This window comes from Carcharhinus amblyrhynchos, chromosome 2 (assembly GCF_965287045.1).
Source record: "Carcharhinus amblyrhynchos chromosome 2, sCarAmb.v2.hapA, whole genome shotgun sequence".
NCBI lineage: Eukaryota > Metazoa > Chordata > Chondrichthyes > Carcharhiniformes > Carcharhinidae > Carcharhinus > Carcharhinus amblyrhynchos.
Genome location: NC_137325.1, coordinates 121,208,053 through 121,233,562, shown reverse-complemented (window position 1 = coordinate 121,233,562; position 25,510 = coordinate 121,208,053). Strand labels below are relative to the sequence as shown.

General features: G+C 44.3%; 1 protein-coding gene across 5 annotated transcripts in view; it reads left to right on the top strand.

The window, feature by feature from the left end:
* Nucleotides 1-710: 710 nt before the first annotated feature.
* The window catches only part of nrp1a (neuropilin 1a), a 202,508-nt gene continuing 177,708 nt past the window's right edge, over nucleotides 711-25,510 (top strand). For 3 of the 5 annotated variants that reach the window (XM_080212146.1, XM_080212155.1, XM_080212121.1), the window contains exons 1-3: nucleotides 711-948; nucleotides 1,154-1,570; nucleotides 3,955-4,129. In XM_080212146.1, coding sequence (XP_080068272.1) covers nucleotides 1,501-1,570; nucleotides 3,955-4,129 — 245 coding nt within the window. In that variant the 5' untranslated portion in view covers nucleotides 711-948; nucleotides 1,154-1,500. Of the gene's footprint in view, nucleotides 982-1,153; nucleotides 1,571-3,954; nucleotides 4,130-25,510 lie in introns of all 5 variants that reach the window. The other 2 variants (XM_080212130.1, XM_080212138.1) reach the window with 2 other exon arrangements.

The following is a 25,510-nucleotide window of genomic DNA, read 5'->3' as shown; positions in this document are numbered from 1 at the left end:
TTTTACATAGTAATTCTCTGTATGTGATCTGTACTCAGTAATTCTCTGCATGTGATCTGTACTCAGTAATTCTTGAGTGTGAACAACAGTGTAGGAGTGCACAGTAATAGTGTATGTGTGAATTGTGCACGGTAATAGTGTATATGTGAATTATGACTAGTAAAGTGTATATATGAGGTGTGCACAGTAATAATGTATATGAGAATTGTGCACAGTGATAGTGTATATGTGAAGTGTGCACAGTAATAGTGCGAAGCTTGCGAAAACACTAATACAACGTTTTGTACAAGAAGTTTTTTCACAGCTATATAACTATATATATAACTGGGAAATGAAAATCATGCAGCCAATTCTTTTGGCAGTCTTCCACACTGATTCTGTCTGAAAAAAACAGTCAGGGTGTGACGAGCCCTTTTTTTTGCAAAGAAGTGTTCTCTCCGTCAAACTGCTGATATACCCGGGACCAGTTGCACTGTTCTGGGCGGCTGTGTGTGTGTGTGTGTGTATGGGGAACTCTGCCGGCGCTTTTCTGCTCACTCATTGACTGAACTATTTATTTCAAATTGAAGAGTTTGCTTGGCTGCCGAAGCCTGGGCGTTTTCTTCCCCGTTCAGTGTGGCTGACTAGAGTGGCTCCTCGCTGACAGACTGAACGAACCGAGGAGGCTTAATTCCACTTTATTCCACACCCCCACCCCCGCCACCCCGAACTCAGTTGCATGAAGACAGACACAGGAATGTTTTGAGTGACTTAACGCCGTCATCACTTGGAGCGATTCCCCACCTCTCCCTGTGTCCATTTCCAGACCTGCACTGTTAGACTGATAGAGTTACGCCAATCTTCCTTCCCCTGTGAGAGTGCACTTAATAGGGAGCCTGAGCCACTAGAGTCAATTAATATCCATTCATGAGTGCAGAACTGGAGACTGGAGAGCGACTCGGATCATAGGTACATGAGCCTTTTTACTGAGGTTATTTCCAGGTATTTCTATTACCTCTACTGGAGGCGAATCGCTCCAGTCTCTGTTATCAGTGTGACCGTGAGCAGAATGTTGTTTGTTTGTTTCCTGCCTCGAACTTACAGATTGTTTAAAATCTTTTGTGGATTTTTGTTGAAAAATATTTAATGGCAACCTCTTGTTTGTTTCTCCCAGCAGAGAGTCGGTGAGGTTTTTTTTTGTTGTGATCGGCAGTGAGGAGTCTCCCACTCTGTTTGTGTGTGTGTGTGTGTGTCGAGCCTGTGGAAAGCTTTTATTGGCTCGGGATTTTTTTAGGAAATGGCAACGCCACACATTGCAACAGGAACAGTGTATCCGCAAGCGGCGAGAGGAAATCGCAGCTAAACGATGAGGATGCAGATCGCCCAGGTCCCCCCAAAGTAACCAATTCCGCTGAAGTCTGGGACTGCCCTTTTTTTTGTGTGTTGTTAGTTGGACCCTCTCGCCGTTCTCCTTCCTTCCCCCTTCTCTGCTGGCTGTTGTCTTGGGGACTCTCCTGCACCATGGGGAAACACCGGCTCTCTCTCTACATTCTGGCCGTGGTTGTCGGGCTATCCAGGGCGCACAGGAACGGTGAGTTAACACCCCAGTCTATTGCAATGTCAGTGAGAAGTGTGACTCTCCCCTTCCCCAAGCACACCTTCAGCCCCCAGCCAGCTGAGCCAGGAGATAGCAGCCTGGGCGGAGGGAGTCTGGTGGAGCGGGGGGGTGGGCGGAATGGGCGAGGGAACTCACACCAGCGCGTACTGAAGCAAACCTTGTTCCGAAAACTGGTTCATCTCGGGGATGGTTATTCGTGTTTGTTATGATTTTTTGTGTGTGGGGGGGGGGGGGTAGTGGGGTTGGTTACAGTCAGAGACACAACAGCTCAAGGCTGGGGTGGGATTTATCTGAAGCGCCTAGCAGACTTTCCCAGAGAGAGGGACAAGGAGGGAAGTGTCAATTTATAAGGAGTGAAGTTTGCCACCGATCCATGTAGACAGCGGATCCTGAACAAGTGGCGGGGAGCGCAGGGTGTCAATATTCGCTGTAACTGGGAGAAAGCTGACCCTGGGAGAAGTGTCAATTCGCACAGAGAATACACGGAGGGTGAAAGTGTGATTATGGTACTGCACAGCCAGAATATATGCAACAGTGCAATATCCTCCACAGGCGAGGATATTGTCCCTGTGTCTGTTCCTGTTAGAGTGGGCTAGTGCTTTACTGGCGCTGGGACGCCGACCAACCTTAAGTTAGCCAGCGCTGGAGTGCCAGTGCCTTACCCCTCTCAGTAATATTGGCCGTAACGGCGGGCAGGGCACATCAACAAGCGGTTCCTTTAAACTTTAACTCAGAGAGAGAGCATCTCGCTAATAATAAAGAATAGTGGACCAGAGACGGGCTTGGCACTATTCAAATCAAAGAGTTATTATAGGGCCGGGGGTTGGGTGGGGGGGAGACACTTCTTCAAAATACACAAACCCAGTCTAGCCTGGGATTTTAAAAGGGAGAGGGACTGAGATCTGTATCGCAACACTCAGCTGTTGCTGTCGGGCGCCGCTGTTAATTTGAACCATAGCCTCAGTGACAGCAGTGATCCGGGAATGAAGACACTGCGGCTCCTTCTTATCTGCTCGCCATAAGCCCGGCCACACCATGAAGCGCTCGTCAATGTTTTGTGAAACCCTGTCTCCGGGAGAAGGAAGGAGCAGAGCCCTCTATCGCAGGCACCTTCATTCATTCATTTACCCGGGCCTCCCTTGCCCAGGGGCGCGGGTGGGTCTCCAGTTGGACACTGCCAATTCCTCCGGGCTTTCCCGTTGTTGATAAATAACTATTGACAATCCCAGCACTGAAATATTATTTACCCTGTACCCCACTGACAGAGAGGGAGCAGCAGAACCAGATACATGGGAGGGGGCTTCAAAACTGGGGAGAAAATAGTCAGCAAGGTGTGAAAAAGGGTGGAGGTCAGGGGAGATAAAACATTGTCAAACAAATTAATTGGTGTCTTAAAGTTTTGCAGGAAATTATTCCACCGTGTTATTAAACGCCGGAGAAGGTGTAAATATATACTAATATAAAATATTTCATCTTTAACAATCGTTGTCTCTAGCGGTGCCACTTGCTTTTTCCAAGCGGGGAAAGGTAGAGAGGTGGAAGTCCGCTCCGTCTCCTTACCCTCCCGCTGCATTTCACCAGGAGTTCCACTCAACTGACTGTGGGTCCATTACTCTCATTTCTTTGGTCTGGCTGATTTTACCTTTTGGGACTGGAGACGACCGAGGAATGCCCTCCCTATCTTTTAAAACTCTTTATCTGCTGTGTAGTGGGATTTGACAGAAGGCGACCCCTTGACCAGTCAGTCCAGACTGACCTCGGCGCTGTTCTACAGCAATTGTGTGTATGGGGAGGAGGGGGGGGAGGCTCAAAGCAAACCGCTTTCTTATCGTGACCCTGCAACAACTCAAATTAATCAGTGGGTCAAAAAAAAAACCCCCATCTAAACACCTTAAATCACGCAGGAAAACGAGCTCGTGAATTCCATATACTGAGAGAGCCACTTTTTGTTTTCAAACGTTACATCTCCAGAATCCCCTCCCTCACTATGCTTTGGTAACGGATTCCCCGCCACAACTAGCGAGTGATCAGGATTATGAATCAGTCATAGTCTGAAGCAAATATGGATGTGTCATCCCCATTGTGTGTCTAGAAAACATGAACTGTCTACCCCCTCCCCCCCCCCCCCCACCGTGTCTGAATCAAATAAAACATATGCAGTTTCAAATCTAGCCAAGTTATTTTATGAAATAGATTCTGACCCAAGTGTTTGACATGAGAATTGGCGGACCTTATATTCCTGCACGGAACGGTTGTATCCTTATACTGAGACGCAGATGTCAAAGTGTACAGCGACAGAGGGAGAAGAAAACATTCATGAGTTTGGTTTATTGGGTGTGCGATTTGTCTTTCTGCAGATCGATGTGGGGAAACTATACGTATCACCAGTCCTGGCTACCTGAACTCCCCCGGATATCCGAACTCTTACTACCCCCGGGAAAGCTGTGCCTGGGTGATCCAAGCCCCCGAAGCTTCCCAACGAATAATGATCAATTTCAATCCTCACTTTGATCTGGAGGACCGAGACTGCAAGTAAGTCAGTGAGATTGGAAACAGGGTCTAATTTATGTGCACTGACCTCTAGTGGCTGCAAGATATTTACTGGTGCTTGCTGAGGGAGTATAGGGGAAGGTGGGTGGGTGGTGGACAAGTCCCTTATTTCTATAAGAAACGCCTAATGTCCCTTTCCACTTTACAAAGGAATGCAGACATTGCAAATACCCGTGTCTGCTCTCGCATTGTCTCTATTTTTATCGGGCTTATCGACTGCTGCTTTCTGTTATAATCACCCGGGTATCGATAAGGATGGTTTAGCTATTGCTAAAATAACCAGTGTACTCCCTGATAGTTGAAAACAATGTCACGATTAGGCAAAAAAAAACAAGTGATTTCCCAAGCAGGCGGTGGGAGTGAGCATCGTGTCATTGTAATTGGCTTATTTGTAACTCCGATAATGAGAACACGATTTTGATGGAGCCTCACACCACAGCTGATCATCATAAATATTACAAACAAACCAGTTTCTGTGTAATGTGGAGGCAGCAACTGTTTCCACTTTGCTGTTCAGCTACTTGAAATGGAAAATGAACTGCAATAATCCTCCACCTTCATCTAACATATTACACAATAGAGGGGCGTCATCCTTCATATAGACACCCTTAAATGTTGGAATCCATTTCCACCTCGTTTATATTAACAACTCTGCCTCTAGACGTTATTCAGCAGGAATTTCATGAACGAATGTATATGTAAATGTGTTTGCACTCAGAATCGCTGGCATCTGAAAAAGTTGCCAAACCCTGATGAGTGTAGTTGTCATGCGTATTAGGCACATCAGTCGCACAGGATATGGATCTGAGTGAGCTGTGACAATGTATTTTTGTAATACCTCAGCACAGGTTAAAATAGCACTTTGACAGTTTATGCTTTTAAATTTGTCATTTAATACATTTATAATATGCTCGCTACTTACAGGAAGTATGTTGTACAATGGGCCACTTCAGAAGCTGACAGAGTGGTGTTTTAGTTTTTCCTGCCACATAATGAGTGTTGTCTGAGATGTTTGGAGTTTTAGTCATTTTGTCATTCATTCCTTATTTAGCGCCCCCTCCCCTCCCCTCCCCGTTGCAGTAATGTTTACTGATAAAATCCACACAGCACCTGCCCCTTTACCTCACTGTTTTACTCTTGAATATGAATGGTATAAATTCCTGCTACATTTCAAATTATACTTTGTTTAATTATTTAAGCTTTCACTGTCCATCGTAGCAATTTAAGATCAGCCTTACAATTAAAGTTGTACTTCTAATATTGCGGAGTAACATTCTGATTGCACTTTTCTATCTATGTAAAGCTGTGTGTCTGTGAAATTTGAATTCAGAGCAGTAAGATTTTCTGTTCTTTCTGTGTGTTTCGAGGGAGAGTACCCCTGTCAAAACAATATTTTCCAATTTAGCTGAGAAGCCTTTAAGAAAATTTGATTCAATTGATTTTCTTGCCTTTGATGGTATATATTACTTGCATTACTGATAGAAACAATTCTACATTTTGCAGTGTGATCAGTCATAGAATGCACTGGACTGTCAGGAGGCAAATCAGAAAATGATTATTGCGGTACTATTCATACTGTGTATTGGCCAAAGGAACTGATTGAAATGAGAAATCCTGGCTCTGAACAAGAAAGTTTAAAGTGATTTGTTTGGATGATGAATGTATAATTCAATAGCTGCGAAGCAGCAAAACGGGTGAATGGCTGAGTACTGCCACTCTCTTCTATGTTTTTAATGCCTTCGAAAAATGTCATGTCATGTTAAATATTTCATTGAGATTCCACATAGTTTTCCTCCCCTGTGTATCTTGCACTATTTTGAAATTAAATATTATTACGCAGTCTCCTACTGTTATTAGGATTAAGTGGATTGGCCATGCTAAATTGATGCTTAGTGTCAGGGGCACTAGCAGGTTAAATACATGGAGTTACAGGGGTAGGATCTGGGTGTGATTGTTCTCGTCTCGGTGCAGACTCAATGGGCCAAATGGCCTCCTTCTGCACCGTAAAGGATGCTTTGATTCTTGCGCATGCCTTTCAAATGGTGGATTGTTTATCCTTCCCCGCACTGCGCACCCCATCCCAGACCCGAATTGTAGTTTTTCTTTATTCAGCTGTTTAAAGTTTATTTATTAGTGTCACAAATAGGCTTACGTTAACACTGCAATGCCCTCAGGCTTTTAAAACCCAAGTTTGCCAATATCTAATTAGTACTTCCTGATTTACCCCTTTACGCAAAGCTCAGCTATTTATTTATCTATTAGTGTCGCAAGTAAACTTACATTAACACTGGTGAAGTTCCTGTGAAAATCGCCAAGTCGCTACACTCTGGCGCCTGTTTGGATACGCTGAGGGAGAATTGAGCATGGCTAATGCACCTAACCAGCATGTCTTTCAGACTGTGGGAAGAAACCGGACCATTCGGAGGAGACCCATGCAGACATGGGGAGAACATGTAGACTCCACACAGTGGCCCAAGCTGGGAATCAAACTTGGGTCCCTGGCACTGTGAGACAGCAGTGCTAACCTCTGTGCCCACTGTGCCACTCTCCTATTTGACTTTCGTTTCCCAATTAACACAAATATTTGAGCAGAAAAAGATTGCTGGCATTCAAACCGACATGGTATTTATTTGTTTTGAGGAATCTGGGAGCAGTTCAGGTATTACCCTTGCTATAAAGAAATTTCCTTGCATAGAAAATATCTCCCACTAAGTAAAAAGGAAATGATTGAAAGGCACCAAAAAAATCTGAAAATTACACTCAGAAGTTCACAGGGGTCTGTTGTATATTTTGCTTGTGGTTGGTAACGTTGAAAGCAAAATTTGAAAAAGCTGAATGGAAAAGCATGTGTGACAATCATTCAGAAAACATTTTTAAAATACAGTCATTCAAGTATTAGGTAAATTGGGCACCAAAGAACAAAGAAAATTATAGCACAAGAACAGGCCCTTTGGCCCTCCAAGTCTGCACTGACCATGCTGCCTGTCTGAATTAAAACCCGCTACCCTTCTGGGGACCACATATCTCTATTCCCATCCTATTCATATATTTGTCCAGAAGCCCCTTCAAAGCACTATCATGTCTGCTTCCATTACTTCCCCTGGCAGCGAGTTCCAGGCACTCACCACCCACTGTGTAAAAAATTTGCCTCGTACATCTCCTTTAAACCTTGCCCCTCGCACCTTACACCCATGCCCCCTAGTTATTGACTCTTCCACCCTGGGAAAAAGCTTCTAACTACCCACTTTGTCCATGTCCCTCATAATCTTGTTGATTTCATTGCATTTTATTTTTGTACAGTGGAATCTCAAAACCAAGCCAACTTGAAATTCACAATTGCATTATTGAACCTGGCATGGCGTGAATGTTCTTTCCCGTAAGGGGAAGAAATAAATTATTGTGCCAAAAACTAACGAAAGCTTGGCACCAAGCAGAGCTTAAGAAACATTAAGTGTGTGGACAGGGTGCTGTTGAGTCTAGCCAGATAAAACAGCATAGCTTATCAGTGCACTAATGTTGCTTATCTAGCTAGAACCACCCAACCCACTGGGTCATTCATTTGCCTGCAGGGTGATCTGGACCTAAACAGCAAAAATCCACCCTACCCCCACCCTAACGTGGTTCAAGCCACTAACGATGCTGATGCTAGCTGGCCAATCATCAATGGTGCTCTAGAATATTGTAGTTCTTTGTGACTCAGCTATCTGGTTACTGTCACAGAACATTGACATAGTTGCAGCATTCCATTGAGAGGTACGAGCCCACTTGATGCTAAAGTGACCATAACTACTAGTTGATTATTAATGAAGTAAGAAAATAAGTTTGAACCCTTATTTTATAGTGCTGGGCAGACACTATAAATTCCTCATCAGCTGAATAACCTTTATTAAAAACATGAAATCTTTGGTGCATTCCTTCTGACCACAATACACACATCATACCATATGGTTTGAAATATTCAGATACAGCTGCAATTACTTGAGTTTCTCCAACCTAATCATGCTAGGTGCCGAACCCTTGATACTTTGCCATCATTTCTGGTACACAGTATTATCTCTTCTATTGCTGTCGAACATCAAATTTCTACATTAGTAATACAGCAGCCTCCAGTATCATGGAAGGTTTTGTGCAAGACTGCTTGCTATCTGACAACCACCTTAATATCCTTAATAAACCAGCTTATTCAGCCCTATGTGTTAATACAGCTGCTTTTATGAGGGACGTTGGCACTTCTGTGAGGGACTGGGCAGTACGGTGGCACATTGGTTAGCACTGCTGCCTCACAGCGCTCGGGACCCGGGTTCGATTCCTGGCTTGGATCACTGTCTGTGCGGAGACTGCACATTCTTCCCCTGTTTGCAGGCTGTACTCCAAGTGGTCCGGTTTCCCCCCACAGTCCAAAAGATGTGCTAGTTAGGTGCATTGGCCCTGCTAAGTTCTCCCCCCCGAACAGGCACCGGAGTGTGGTGACCAGGGGATTTTCACAGCAACTTCGTTGCAGTGTTATCGTAAGCCTACTTGTGACACTAATAAAATAAACTATTAAAATAAACTTTAAGGTTGATATGCCATCTCTATCCAAGATATTATTGACTGGCAGATCAATGTGAGCCAAAGTCCTCCCTCAATTATGTTCTCTTCTTGCCATAAATCCACCTGATTGACTGGTCCTGGAACATGTAGGTTGAAGGTATCCCTTCTGTTACTTACTTTGGAATTCTGAAGCATGTTTTGAAACTCCTAGTATGCACAGACGAAGATATATTTGCCAGTGAAACCAAAGATTAAGAAGAATGGAAATTAGAATGAATGTGCATTTGTTTAGTGACTTTCAGGCTCTTGGGGTGCCCCAAAAGTGCACAGGAAGACCCACAATCAGCAATATGATCTGAGCTTTGGTGAGGTCACAGCTAGAATACTGTGTGCAGTCCTGGTTGCCACATTATAGGCAGGATATGATTGCACTGGAGGGGGTGCCGAGGACGTGCACCAGGATGTTGCCTGGGAAGGAACATTTAATTTTGAACAAAGGTTGGATAGGCTTAGGTTGTTTTTGTTGGAGCAGAGAAAACTGAGGGGCTACCTGACCGAGGTGTACAAGGTTACGAAAGACATGGATAAGAAGCAGCTATTCTCATTAGTGAAAGGGTCAGTCATAAGGGACAGAGGTTCAAAGTGAGGCACAGGAGGTTTGGGGGGGATATGAGGAAAAACACTATTACCCAGAGAATGGTGACAGTGTGGAATGTGCTGCGTTGGAGGGTGGTGTTATGATGTGCTCGTCTAGGCACTTTAAAAACTTCCTGGATGAGCCCTTGGTACATCATAACATTCAAGGATATGGGCCAAGTGCTGGCTGGAGGGATTAGGTGGGAGTTTAGGTGTTTCTACCGTGTTGGTACAGACTTAGTGGGTCAAAAGACCTCTTCTGCACTCTGTTTCTGTGAGCTGATCTTTGACGACACTGGTTAAAGTCGGTCAGACATCAGATGATCAGAACATTGTATTCAGTAAAAAAATTAGTCAAAGTATCACACAGAGAAACATTGTAAAAATCTGGGTAAACAGATGTAAACAAAAGGCACACAAGAGGGAGGATTCCAATGGAGTTAGTCACAAAGTGTTCTGTATTTGTAAGTTCAACTGAACTGAGATAACCTTAAACCAATGTCAATCCTGATGTGTATTTGGATAATCTTTGGTCAACCCAAAGTCAAATCCCCTGCTTCCTTCTTGCAACTGTTGGATCCTTCAATGCTGGGGGAGTGATCTTGTGTCCTCAAAAACACTCAAATCTTTCTCAGTTATTGGTGCAGATAGTTCATGCTGTTGAAGTAACCAATGAGAACATGTGGAGTAATTTTATTCTGCTCCATTCTTTCGAATGGTTGGAACTGAGACAGCTGGAAAAGTGTCAGGGGAAGACGTCTGAAGGAGTGCCCACTGCCGGGTCATATTGCCAGCGGCAGGAGAGATGGCCAATCAACCACCTATTGAGTGGCTGCTTAAGTGGCCAATTAAGAGCCACTTCCCACCTCCGAGTGAAGTTTGCCCATGTTAGGGTGACCTGCCATAACATGGGGAGACTGTCCAGCCAAACTTGGCAGTCTTCCTGTGTGCTCCAGGCATCCCTATTTATAGGCACTCCATTCCCCATTGAAGGCTTCCCAGCAGCAATGGCTGCCTATATGGCAATAGCATTGCTGGTGCTCTATGCAACTACCCCCCCATCCACCGACTTCCACAGCCTGGCAGCAAAACACTAGCCCCCCCACCCCCCATCTCCCTGAAGTCTCATCGAGGATGCCCACCCATTGTGGCATCCTCTCACTGCAGTTGCTGCCTTAACATTGGCCAAAAGAAGACAAGAACATAGGAAATAGGAGCAAACGCAGGCCTTTTGGCCCATTGAGTCTGCTTTACCATGGCTGATCTGATTGTTGCCTTAACTCAAACAGTGGATCTCAAACAATGATGAGACGGAGTATGGGAAAGAGATAGAGAATCTCGGGAACTGGTGTGATGACAATAATCTCTCCCTCAATGTCAACAAAATGAGGGAGTTGTTTATTGACTTCAGGAAGTGTAGTGGAAGACATGCCCCTATTAACGTCAATGGGGATGAAGCGGAAATGGTCAAAATATTCAAGTTTCTGGGTGTCCAGATCACCAACAACCTGTCCTAGCCCCTCCATGCCAACACTATAGTTAAGAAAGCTCAACAATGTCTTTACTATCTCAGGAGCTAAGTAAATTTGGCATGTCAGCTACAACTCCCACCAACTTTTACAGATGCACTATAGAAAGCATTCTTTCTGGTTGTGTCACAGCTCCTGCCCTGTCCAAGTCCCCAAGGAAGTACAAAGGGTCATGAACTAAGCCCAGTCTTATCACACAATCCATCCTCCTATCCATGATTCTGTCTACACTTCCCACTGCCTTGGAAAAGCAACCAGCATAATCAAGGATCCCACGCACCCCAGACATTCTCTCTTTCTCCTTCTCCCGCCAGGAAAAAGATACCAAAGTCTGAGGTCACATACCATCCGATTCAAAAACAGCTTCTTCCCTGCTGCCATCAGACTTTTGAATGGACGTACTTAGTATTAAGTTGATCTTTCTCTACACCCTAGCTATGACAGTAACACTAGAGTCTGCACTTCCTTTCCTTCTCTATGTATGATATGCTTTGTCTGTATAGTGCATAAGTTACAGTACTTTTCACTGTATGCTAATACATGTGACAATAATAAATCAAATCAAATCAACTTTCTTGCCTGCCCCCATAACGCTGAACTCATTTACAAAACAGTAATCTGTCGAGTTCAGCCTTGCGTATACTCTATGACCCAATTTGCACTGTTCTCTGTGGAAAACAATTTTAAAGCTAACAATCCTCTTGAGAAAGGAAATTCCTTCTCATCTCCATTTTAACCCTTTATTTTTCAGTGGTGTCCCCTAGCTCTAGACTCTGCAATGAGAGGAACCACCCTCCTGATATCTACCCTGTCAATCCCTCCTCAGGATCTTATACATTTTAATCATATCATAGATCATTCTTCAAGACTCCAGTGAGTATAGGTCAAACCTTAACCTTAGATTGGTGCCACTGGTCAGCGCAACATTGAAGGCCGAAGGGCCTGTACTGTGCTGTAATATTCTATGTTCTTTCCTCATAAGACAACACCTTCATCCCAAAAATCGTTGGTTAGTGAATCACCTATTCATGTTAATTTATCACCAACAATATTAGGTGCTTTTATTTCATGCAGTAAGCTTTTCTGTGACATCTTATTGAATAGAATAGAATCCCTACAGTGCAGAAGGAGGCCATTTGGCCCATCAAGTCTGTACCAATTCTCTGACAGAGACTCAAGCCCACCACCCACCCTATCCCTATAACCCCAGGCATCTACTCTACTAATCCCCCTAATCTCTGTCTCTTGGAAATCCAAATACACTGCACCTACATGATCCTATTTAATCACCTTGTTTGTTATATCTCAAAGATCATTGATAAATTTGTCGAGTTTAAGGGAGAGATGTTGACGTAGTGACAGTCCCGCTGGATTAGTAATCACAAAGATCCACGCTATTACCCTGGAAACATGAGTTCAAATCCCACCATGGCAGCTGATGAATATGGAATTAAAGCTGGTCTGAGTAATGGCGACCACGAAACTGTCGTCAATATTCGTAAAAGCCCAGTTGGTTCACTGATGTCCTTTAGAAAAGGGAATCTGCCATTCTTACTTAGTTTGGTGTATGTGACTCCAGATCCACAGCAATGTTAAACCAAGCATGGAATTTTACTGCCTCGCCCACCATGGATTCGGAACGGGTGAGGGATGGACAGCCGAAATGTCCGTCAACCTTGGACGGGAATTTCCAGTCTTGCTCGAGCGAGGCTGTAAAATCCCACCCTGTGCGCTCTCTCAAGTGGATGTGAAAGATCACACGATTCTATTTTAGGAAAGTTACACCCAGTGTCTTGGCCAATGTTTATCCTTTGATCAGCATCACTAAAAAGGAGAGTGATTATCTGGTGATTATTCCATTGCTTTTTGAAAAATTGACATTATCAACATTACAACAGTGACTACAAGTTGTAATTGGCTGTAAAATGTTTTGAGTCTCACAAGGTTGTGAAAGGTGTTACCGAGATGCAAACCTTTTCTTTGTAGGCAGCCCTCTTACATTTGAAACTCAGAACAAGACTGGACCACATGAGACTAGAGTAAATGACTTCAACTTTGCCCTGCCAATTTATATCAGCCTTTCCTTGACTTTGACATGCACCTATCATAAATATTGTGATTTCCACTGCCGCAGAACAAGGAAACTCGAGAAACCAAGATGCATTGTTACAATTAGGATCAAATGTCCTCAGTTGGGGAGCAATAAAGTAAAAAAAAATGTCAAGACAAAAATTCATGGAAGAACTCAATCCACATGTAGGGAATAGGTAAAAGAAAGTCAGGACAAGTGAATGGATTCTTTGTGAACAGTAAACGGAGATGAATATATAGTAAAATAATTTCATTTCTAAAGAACGTTTCCTGTTTTATACATATGTAAGGAAAATGGTTTTTTTTTTAAAAATCTTTAACACTTATATGGATGTTTTTGGAATATTGTAGTTTGGTCAGTGAGACACCCGTGAAACATGCTCAGTTGAACCACTTAATCAGACAGTGCAATAAAGTTAAAGTACTTTCAGTAGACTTGTGGAATGATTGGGTATTTAGTTCAATGCTTTCCTCTTCTTCTTATGTGTTATTCAAGTCACATATGTTCTGTCTACCCCCTCGGACATTGTGACTAAGGTAAGCAGATGTATAGAGGCATGGCTTAACAACAGGAGGGCAGAAATATTCAGGAAGGTGATGGCTATATCTATGGCAGATTAAGTTCAGGAGTAAGGTCAGTCAGATGTCTCAAGTGCCTGACATATGGAAAAGAAAAAAAAATGGATAAAAGAAGCAAGGAAGCAGATGTGGAGCCAGTTTGCAACATTTAATTTTTAATTTGATTTGACTTATTATTGTCACACGTATTAATATACAGTGAAAAGTATCGTTTCTTGCATGCTATACTGACCATTTATAGAAGAGGAAACGAGAGTGCAGAATGTAGTGTTACAGTCATAGCTAGGGTGTAAAAAAAAATCAACTTAATGCGAGGTAGGTCCATTCAAAAGTCTGATGGCAGCAGAGAAGAAGCTGTTCTATAGACGGTTGATACGTGAACTCAGACTTTAGTATCATTTTCCCGACGGAAGAAGGTGGAAGAGAGAATGTCCGGGGTGTGTAGGGTCCTTAATTATGCTGGCTGCTTTGCCGAGGCAGCGGGAAGTGTAGACAGAGTCAATGGATGGGAGGTTGGTTTGCGTAATGGATTGAGCTACATTCACAACCTTTTGTAGTTTCTTGCAGTCTTGGGCTGAGCTGGAGCCATACCAAGCTGCGATAGAACCAGAAAGAATGCTTTATATGGTTCATCTGAAAAGATTGGTGCGAGTCGTAGCTGACATGCCAAATATCCTTAGTCTTCTGAGAAATGAGAGACGTTGGTGAGCTTTCTTAAATGTGCTGGCATGGGAACACCAGGACAGATTGTTCAGAGTTCAGAAAGGTGTCCAACCTTGATTAAAATATAGGTTTTGAGAAGGTTTTAGAGGTAGAAACAAAATTGGAGAGGTGATAGGATTTTGGGATGAAACATGGGGCTGAAATAGAGTAAAGGTTCTTCTTCGAATATTGGGGTAAAGTGAGATGTATGGAAGACCAGGGTGGAGGACAGAAGGGTATGTGTGGGTGGTCTAAGACCATGCATACAGTGGGGTTTGATCTTACAGCATTTGAAGGAAAGGCTGAAAATGCTAAATTTAATGCACAAAGAAAAATGTTGTAGCTGCTAGAAGTATGAAACAAACAGAAAATGCTGAAAGCACACAGTAGGTTGGCCAACCCCTGTGGAGAAGATAACAGACAAGTTAATGGACATGCTGTGGGTTTCCGACATTTTCAGTTTTGGTTTTCAATTGAATGTGTTGGATGACAGGGAGGGAATAAAGGTCAGCAAGAACGGGAGTAATGGGTAAAAGAGACATTGGGAGGAATTGAATGTGCCCCATTTTGGGAGTGGGCTGGGAGGAGGGAGTGGTCATATAATAAGGCAGTAAGGGTCAGGGTTGAGAGCCTGTCACGTTCCCGGCTCCCCCAATTAAGCCTGGGGCACAAAGGGTTGAGGAGGGCCTACCCTTTCAGAGGCTAATCAGGGCTCCTAAGTGACCACGTTCTGACCCTCAGCTCCCGTGTTTTCTGGGATTATACCAGCAACAAAATGTAGGCCACACCGTATGGGCCAGCTGCTGGGTATACCCTGGAAAGGATGCCAGCAGTCTGATGGTGGGTTCCTCCTTTTTGACACGCTGTGCCAATGAAGGGGACCCTTTGGTGGCTAGGGATGTCCCTCCCTAGGGGAGAGACATCTGTAGCCACCAAAGGGGAGAAACCTCCCCCATTTCTGTACTCTGAAAGGGGCCTCAATGAACTCGTGCCATATGTCCAGATTCCAGGGCTCTGTGGCTGTTCTATCTCCTGGCCCTACTGTAGTACCTGCAGTGGTGAACACTCTCAGTGGTGCTGTTGCTATAGGATAGCTACCAGCCTCTGGGACCGTCTGCCCGTGCTACCCAGGAAGACCACTGCAAGGCAGCAGACTGCTTGGTTGTTTTTGTTAATCACATCAGTGCATCTAGAAATGGCCATGGCCAGGTTGCCAGTGGATGGGTCCACCATCGTGACTGTTACATTCAGCCCTTAGAGTGGTCACAGGTTGCTGAACTTTGAGAATGTTGCAGTTGATGAAGGGTGGGAGGTCAGGAAGGATAGCACTGGAGAAATGGTGTTAATTCTGGGCAAAGATGTCAGTGACGATGGGAGGAATATGGTCGGAGTTAGGACAGGAGATATTGCTGTGGTGCCAGTGACTAGACTTGACGAGAAGTAGGATGTAGTATTTCAAGCTGAGGTCTAGATCAAGCAGAACACTATGCCTCTGTGTGGTTTTGGTGCAACCTAAGCAGATGTCTGGGGGAGGAAGCTGGAATTAATCTGAAGGAAATGAACTCTTGACGTTCAGTTAAAATCTCGCTTTGATTTGAGTTTTGATTGAATTTGATATGTGGTTCACCCACAATCTGATGTCAATCTGACAGTGGTATGAAGTAGCCAAGAGGGACAGCCCTGGTCTGGATCTGGAGTGCAATATCCCTGGGACGGATATAGCACATTGCCCACGTTTATCGCCGGTGCTTAACTGTACCCTAATAAGATCATGGCTGATCTGTCTTGGCTCAGCTCCACATTCCCGCCCTCTCCACATAACCCTTAATCCCCTCGCTTATCAAAAACCCATCAACCCACGTCTTAAAAATATTTAGCGAGGCAGCCTCCACCACTTCAACGGGCAGAGAATTCCAGAGATTCACCACCCTTTGAGTGAAGAAGTTCCTCCTCAACTCTGTTCTAAACCGCCCCCCCTTTATCTTGAGGCTGTGCCCCCTAGTCCTACTATCCTTTCTGAGCGGGAAGAGTCTCTCCACGTCTATCCTATCCATCCCATTCATCATCTTATACGTCTCAATGAGATCTCCCCTCATTCTTCTAAACTCTAACGAGTACAAGCCTAATTTATTCAGCCTCTCTCATTGAATGGCGGGGCAGGCTCGAAGGGCTAGTTGGCCTACTCCTGCTCCTATTTCTTATGTTCTTATGTAAAACATTTAAACCTTATTGGTCACCAGCTTCAGTTTTTGTGCATGCGTGTAAAAACGTGCGGTGCTCTCTCAAAGTGATGGGAGTGGGAGTTCTTTTTGTACCCAACAGTATAAATTGGCCCTGTTAGTTGTGAGTCATTCTTGACAGCTCCTTGAAATGGCATAATATAGCCTCAACCTCAAAGTACAAACAGAACGATTGAATTTAATATTCCAAATTGACATTGGATTCAGCATCGTTATCATGCAAATCCAATGTGCGTTTAGTAATACAGCATGGGGTAATCGAGTCATTAAACTGGAGTGTTTCACTCTCTGCTGAATATATTAATTCAGCTCCTTTCACAGTCAGGTTCAATAGGTCTGTCAGTTGCTTCAAATATGCTCTTAATACTCAGTGTTTTTAAAACAAAAATATAAAAACATGTGGCAGGACTTTGAAATTACATTGTGTTGGATTCATTTGGTATAAAATAAGTGGTTTATCAATTCCACTGAGGTGAAAAAAAGAACAATGTCAGACTCTTCTACGTTAACGCCCCATGTTATGAATTAGTTCTGCAGTTTCTTCTTGTCCTAAAGATGGTTTGAGTTTATCTGTGTTTAAATACTGCTGCTTTGTTTTAGAATTGGTTGTTACTTACATAACACCCACAAGTGAAAACCCCACTGTATCTATAAATATATAAGAATTAGAACATTTTTTTAAAGCACAATCTCATTTAGATGTGTTACTGTCTGATACCTCAGACCAAAAGTTACTTTGTTAACTATAAAGATAGGCTAAAAATTGGGCTCTTTCAGTAAACACTAACCTAGGCTTTATCAGCTTTGCTAGTTGGGTGTGATATTGGATTTAGCCATAAATCAAACGAAAGTGCTACAGTTAGCATTCCATTAGCTTTGCCTGGGATGTTGGCCTTTTGAAAGTAAGCTGACGCATGACTGCACATCCTTCAAGGGAATCGCCCCATTCACCTGAGGTTAACAACCTATAAATGCCGCATTTAGAATTTGACACTGTTGTCTCCTTGAACCAAACTGGTCGAAGCAGGGCTGATTCTCAGGGCCGCAGCTCAGGCCTGAATTAGAAATCTAAGAGCTTCATTGGGCTTGGAAGGAATTTCACCAGGTTAGCCCAGTGGAATAAATCATAGAGAAGGCAACCTTGACCTTGGGTAAACAAATTATTTAAGTAAATGTGTTCACGAAGCATTATCTTCTTAAGCTTGTGTTATTGGTCAATCCAATTAATTTGACTTTTATTTAAAGCCAGGTCATTTAGAAAGAATGAAATCAAAGATTACACTGTTAATATAGTTAATTGTATCTTTCCCATTGTATGCGCACACAAACTCACACATAGGCACACACACACACACACACAAGGACTCACGTGCATGCACATGCACACAATTGTCCAGCTACTTTGGATTCTCTCACATTAATATCCCCTTTGGAAAGAGATCCACCCCAGTGCATATCTACGACTTCAGCAACAATGGTTTGAATTTATATAGCACCTTTTATGTAGTAAAACATCAAAAGCATTTCACATTACCAAATAAAATTTGACACAGAGCCTCACGAGGCGATATTAATGTAGCTGACTGACTGATTGTTAGCTTGGCTAAAGAGATTTGTAAGGCGAACCTTAAGTGAGGTGAGAAATGTAGAGAAGCAGCAAGTTTTATGAAGGGAATTCCAGAGCTTAAGAGTCCAGGCAGTTGAAGGCATAGCCACTCTTGCAAAGAATTGGGGCTGGAATGGGGGAGCACAGAGATATTGCAGGGTTGTAGGGCTGAGGAAGATTACAGTGATCAGCCATAGGCGGATACGAAAGCAGGAGTGAGAATTTTAAAATTGAGGCATTACCAGACTAGAAACCAATATAAGTTGGCGAGCAAAGGGATGATAGATGAATGCAAGTTAGGAATTAGACAACAGGGATTTAGGGATGAGCTCAAGTTTCCGTTGCTGGTATTATTTTGTGTTTCTGTTGACATAAAATGTGCTTAATGTGGACGTAACATACAAGAAACTGAACAGCAGGTACTCGCAGTGAATTCAATGGCCAAGTCTATCAAAAAAGTTGACAGTTTACAATCCAATACACTACTGAGCTAACATTTATTTTTCATTATCCCCGACTGAAAAGTTGTCTAGAACTGCTGGATTTGCCAGTCAGATGGACAGAAATTACTTCTAATTGGATTACATTGGTCAAGGGATAATTTGGACTAATGCATTAATACATCATTCTAGGGTCAATAATGAACTTAACTCTGCACAGTAGGGCAGTGATCAGCTCTGTGAGAAAGTATGAAATAGCCGGATGTATCATAGAATCCCTATAGTGCAAGAGAAGGCCATTCAGCCCATCGAGCCTGCATGACAACAATCCCACCCGGCCTGTATCCCCACAACACTATGTATTTACTCTGACAATCCATGTATTTACCTTGATAATCCCCCTGATATTCAGGACCCTATTTTACCATTGCCTCAGGGGTGAGAAAATGTGGCAAGATCAGGTGAGAGGCCATTATCGCGATCCGCACCCACGTCCGCACAGATTGCCACTTTACCGAAACCCGGGAATGGCGGCGATCCGCTTCACGCGCAAAACGGGCGCATCGGCGATTTAAATGCACTTGCATGCATTTAAATTGAATTAATGAACTGCCCGCCCAACTCTATCAGCATTTCCCCCTTTACCACTGTGTTTGCCAATTCGGAACCGCGCCGTAATAGACCTGCTGAATAAAAATCTGAATGGGGCGCTCCAGCTTCTGAAGAGCGCGTTCAGAGCTTCCAACAGCTCTCTGACTCAGATCGGGGTGAGGGGGGGAGGCAGGCGGGTCAGATCATCCTCTGGTTGGGGGGGGAGGAGGAGGAGGAGGAGGCGAGTCAGATGTATCTCGGGCAGGGGGGAGCGCGGAGGGGGAAGCGCGGAGGGGGGAGCGTGGATCGTTGTCTCGTGGTGGGGGGGGAGGAAGAGGCAGGCCAGATGTATCTCTGGAGGGGAGGGGGAGTGAGGCCAGACCATTCTGTGAGGGGGAAAGTGAGGCCAGTTTGTTTTCAGGAGTGGGGGGGGGAGTGAGGCCAGATTGTTGTCTGGGGATGGGGAAGGGGGGTGGCAGGTAAGATGTATCTTGTGGGGGGGGGCGGGGTAGTGGAAGGAGGCCCGATCGCTCACTGGTGGCGGGGGGGTGGGGGGGGGGTGCAGATGGATCTCTGGTGGGGGGGCAGGGGCAGTCCGCTGCCACTCTTCAGGTGATAGGTGGGGAGTGGAGGGGGGCAGGGGTGCAATCAGTCTGGGTAATGGGAGATGGATAAGGGGGGCAGTGATGTGTGTGAGTAGTGGGGGGGGGTGGATAAGGGGGGCAGTGATGTGGGTGGGTAGCGGGGTGAGTGGATACTACTTACATGGCGAAAAACTGCAGCAGGCTACGGTGCAGAGGGACCTCGGGGTCCTTGTGCATGAGTTGCAAAAACCCAGCTTGCAGGTGCAGCAGGTGGTCAGGAAGGCGAATGGGATGCTGGCCTTCATAGCGAGGGGGATTGAATATAAAAGTAGGGAGGTCTTGCTGCAGCTGTATAGGGCATTGGTGAGGCCGCAGCTGGAGTACTGTGTGCAGTTTTGGGCGCCGCACTTACGCAAGGATATTTTGGCCTTGGAGGGAGTGCAGAGGAGGTTTACTAGGCTGATACCGGAGTTGAGGGGGTTGAGCTATGAGGAGAAGCTGAATAAACTAGGCTTGTACTCGTTAAAGTTTAGAAGAATGAGGGGAGATCTCATTGAGACGTATAAGATGATGAATGGGATGGATAGGATAGAGGTGGAGAGGCTCTTCCCGCTCAGAAAGGACAGTAGGACTAGAGGGCACAGCCTCAAGATAAAGGGGGGGCGGTTTAGAACGGAGTTGAGGAGGAACTTCTTCACTCAAAGGGTGGTGAATCTCTGGAATTCTCTGCCCGTTGAAGTGGTGGAGGCTACCTCGCTAAATATTTTTAAGACACGGGTAGATAGGTTTTTGATAAGAGAGGGGATTAAGGGTTATGGGGAGAGGGTGGGAATGTGGAACTGAGACACTTCAGATCAGCCATGATCTTATTGAATGGTGGGGCAGGCTCGAAGGGCTAGATGGCCTACTCCTGCACCTACTTCTTATGTTCTTATAAGGGGGGCAGTGATGTGTGTGGTTAGTGAGGGGGTGGATAAGGGGGACAGTGATGTGGGTGGGTAGCAGGGTGAGTAGATAAGGGGGACAGTGATGTGTGTGGGTAGTGAGTGGGTGGATAAGGGGTACATGATGTGTGTGTGCATCATCGCTCCTGCTTTTCATACCCGGGTTGCTTTCTCTGCTTTCTGCGGCCCGGCAGCGATCTGACACTGGTGTGCTTTTTCAAATTTTTTTACCAACTGGCGCATGCACAGTTCAGAGCTCCGATCATTTCGGCCACGCTAAGCCCCACCCACAGCGCGAATAAGACTGGAGATGGCTGTCTGTGTATGGGGGGAGCGCCTGAAAACAGATTTCTAAGTCGGACCTGCAATATGCCCAGATTCGGCACTTAGAATGAAAATGGTAAAATCACGCCCTAAGGGTCAATTTAGCATGGTCAATTCACCTAAACTGTAGCAGTAAAGCAAGAAACTTCAAGAAAGATGAATACCTCCAATGAAACTCTGGTCCTGCAATATAAAGCATGACAGAGCAAGGAAAATACAAAGATAGCATTGAGGAGAATGATGAATAACATAATCTTCTTTGGCCATTAGGGTCTTTCCAGCCTTAAGGGTGTTGTTACTGCTATCAGGTCAATAATAAACATTTCAGGACCGGTAATGGCTGTAATGTGCTCTAAAAAATGAAGTTAGAGGTATTCCAGAGAGAGGGCACAATGGGCTGGAAATACCAGACCTCAAGTTGCCAAGAGTGACATGAATGTTGCTGGGCTACAAAACATACATCATTTGTATGTACACCGGGCAATGCAGTGGCACAGTGGTTAGCACTGCTGCCTCACAACACTAGGGACCTGGATTCAATTCCGGCTTTGGGTCGCTGTCTGCGTGGAGCACATTCTCCCAGTGTCTGCGTGGGTTGCCTTCAGGTTTGCTCCCACAGCCCAAAGATGTGTGGGTTAGATTGTTTGGCCATGGTAAATTGACCCTAGTGTGAGGGGATTAGCAGGGTAAATATTTGGGGTTACAGGGATAGGGCCTGGGTGGGATTGTGGTTGGTGCAGACTCGATGGGCCAAATGGCCGCCTTCTGCACTGTACAGATTCTATGATTCTATGTATACAAAGTTTCTCAGGCTCTCAATTTGAGAAAGGGCTTAGCTAACAGGCTCTCATCTACCAATTCCTCTGGCATTTAAAGCAAAATATTCCCTTCCTTCCCAGTTATCAAATAGCTACCATTGTTTAAATATTAAGAATTGCACCAGCAAGTGACTGGACTGCCAGCTTGCACACCACTTCTTTATTTAGAACGTGCTTGGAATTTCACTAGCAATAGTGAACATAGAGAAATTGACGATGCTGCTACATACATCGTCCTTGATGTTGAAGACTTCTCATTATAGGATAAAAGAGGTCAATCAAACTTTGTGAGCTGGAGAAGAAGGCGGGGTTATCTGGAAATATTCTGTTTTGCCCAACAGCACTGGATGTGGTACCTTATCTGTCAATAACCAGTAATGTCATAATGTTACACTTCAACTCATTGTGACTCCACTTTAAGAAAACAGCTATGAATCTCCTCATAAACACGAACATTCCAGAGCTGTAATTTTATAGTCCCTTTGGTGGGAGCGGGGCCATAAGATGTGGCAAACCGTTCAAAGTTCCATTGACTCTGGCGGAAGTGGAAAATCCTACCGGCGGTAGGGGCTGTAAAATTCTGCCCATAATTTTGCTGGAGAGTGCAACGAGAACCCTTTCCCATGCCTTACATCCCGTGAAACTGTGGTGGTGAAGTGAGGGCAGGTCTGAGGAAATTCCTCCGACAGATGTGTTATTTGAGCACTTAGTATACATTTTTGAGCAACTGAGTTTGCAACTTAGAATGATTGTTAATTCCTATGTTGCCATGTAAGTGTTTGCAGTTAATGGCATTATCAGTCTGGTGGCTAATGGTAAGCGGTGCCAATTACAGATTAGATATGCAATTCCCGGCATATATCAGGGAGAAATATCAGACATTGCACTTAAGATAGAGGAAGATAATTGATTCAGCTACATCTCTGCTGTTTGTACAGTAGTAACATCTCCTGTTTTTTCAACTGTTGCACTTGGAACCTGTTTACACAAAGTAATCAATACCACACCGGCAAACGTTTCAACAAACGCAAATGTTTCTTGTGAAAGCCGGCACCAAACCACCCGTTCAGAATTACTTCCAGCATTAATTTAGAATTTGGCTGATTTTCAAGTTGTCTCAGCCTTTTTTTTATCAGTTGAATTGGCTCTTAACGACCCCGATGATGATCATTATTGCAAGCTCTCAGCCTGCACAGCAAAAATGCAAACTGCAGGCAGTTCCACCAGACACTATCACGCACAAGGATATCCAGCTCTGCACGTTCCCAACTTTTTCATGTGCTACAGCCTGTCAAAGCATCCCTCTGATCCCTCTCACTTTCTGTCAGAAAATTCTGGTAAAGGACTGCAGGACAATGTTGCAAAATAAGAAAATGTTACTTGCAACTGTAGAGAATATTCTGACTCTTGAACACATTTTTGAAGTAAGAAGAAGCTAGCTGTTGAAAGAGGAAAATATATGAGGTTCATGTGCTCCTTTTGAGAATGACTGTAAAGTAGCATAACCTGCGATCTGTGCACTGAAAGAGTATCAAACTTGTCACTTGAGGCAGAGGAAAACAGGCGTCTGATGATCTAGGATTTATTTTCAATAGTTTTTCAGAGACATTTGAAGCCATTTTATTTGTGAGCCATAAATACTTGAGGCTCACGTTTAATTATCCAACACAACAACAGCAACTTGTATTTATGTAACAGTCTTAACATAGTGACATGTCCCAAACAGTGTAGGGGTGGCACGGTGGTTAGCACTGCTGCCTCACAACGGCAGAGACTGGGTTCAAGTCCTGCCTTGGGTTGCTGTCTGTGCGGAGTTTGCACATTCTCCCCATGTCTGTGTGGATTATCTCCAGGTGCTCCAGTTTCCTCCCATACTCCAAAGATGGGCAGGTTAGGTGCACTGGCCATGCTAAATTTTCCTGAACAGGCGATGGAATGTGATGACTAGGGTATTTTTCACAGTGCTTTCATTGCAGTCTTAATGTAAGCCTATCTATTAGGTTTAATGTAAGCCTAATAAATAAACTTTAACAAGGCACTTCCCAAGAGTGTAACTGGGGAAAGAAAAGTGGCACTGAGCCAAAGACGGACATAGTAGGCCAGGTGACTAAAAGCTTTAGTAAAGACAGGAATAGAGTGGAAAGGAAAAAGGGGTGTCGGTATTAACCGTCACTCCAATCACAGCACAATAATGTAAAGATGATATAGGGGATTGTGAAGAAAGTGAATCTATTCCTGAATATACTCTATTAGGAGTTTATTATAGACTGCTAAACAATTAGGATGGAGACAGCAAGTAATATGTAGACAAATTAGAGAAAAGCACAGAAACAATTGTGTTATTGTAATGGTTATTGAGCTCTCTTTGCCAGGAACATAGCAGGGACTATGGGACCTGTGGATCGCAGCTGATCACATAAATGGAGTTGACTGAAATGATGGAATGTTTGTCCTTTTATCTTTGGTGGTACATTGAATTTCACAGTTTCCTTCTTTGGGGTGGTGGGAGAGGGGGGGTGATGGTTATATTTTTCTGTCTCCCTCAGGACATTACTGTGAAGAGTGAATCGCAGTACAAGCTCGTGCATAGGCTTTCAGAATGGACTCTAAGGCTGACTAACCTTTCCTCATTCTCTTGGATTGGGAGAAAATGTTCAGCATTTCCGATCATCGTGGTGATATTAGCGTTTCTCAGACCATACTGGCTGATAATTTTAATACTCTGCTGTTCCCTCTCGTTCCATCCTTTGGTGCCTTTAATGATTGTGCATAAAGAGAGTGCATGTCTTGAAGGCTGGAATTCTCCAACCTCATCCACAGCTAGGATTCTCCAGTCCCGCTGCAGCAAACGGAGGTTTGGCTGAGCGCCAACATCTCCATTCTCGCCGACAGTGGTTGCAGGGAGAGAAGGGTTGGAGAGTTTGGGCCTTGGTCTCCATTCAACAATTGTAGTTTCTTTACACAAGGTAACTCTGCTGTGCCTGGGAAGTCTTTAGTTTTATATTTGTAGATCAGTGCTGGGCAGCACAGTGGAACAGTGGTTAGCACAGCTGCCTCACAGCACCAGGGACCTGGGTTTGATTCCCAGCTTGGGTGACGATGTGGAGTTTGTACGTTCTCCCCGTGTCTGCGTAGGTTTCCTCCAGGTGCCCCGGTTTCTTCCTACACTCCAAAGATGTGCGGGTTAGGTGGATTGGTCATGGTGAATTGCCCCTTAGTGTCAGGGGATTAACAGGGCACATACAAGGGATTACGGGAACAGAACTTGGGTGGAATTGTTGTCGGTGCAAGTTCGATGGGCTGAGTTACCTCCTTCTGTGCTGTAGGGATTCTACGACTCACATTGTGTGTATGCTGTTCCATACTTTTATTTGTTGATTTCTAGTTGATCGTTTATGTAAACTAAATAACTAAATTGGAGAAGCAAAATACTGTGGATACTGGAAATCTGAAATAAAAAACAACAAAATACTGATAATACTCAGCAGGTGAGACAGCGTCAGTGGAGAGAGAAGCAGAGTTAACGTTTCAGGATGCTGAGCTCTAAGGAAAGGTCATGGATCTGAAATACTAGTTTTTGTTGTAAATAATTTGGAAAAGTTGAAGGTTAGGTTTGGAATATTAGACATGTTGGATTGGAAGAAACAAAGGCATGAATGAGTATCCCAGAGATGAGGTCTAAGTTCCTCTGTGATGTTTCCCCTCCTTTCCTCTCTGTGCATCTTACAAATTCCATCCCAACCATT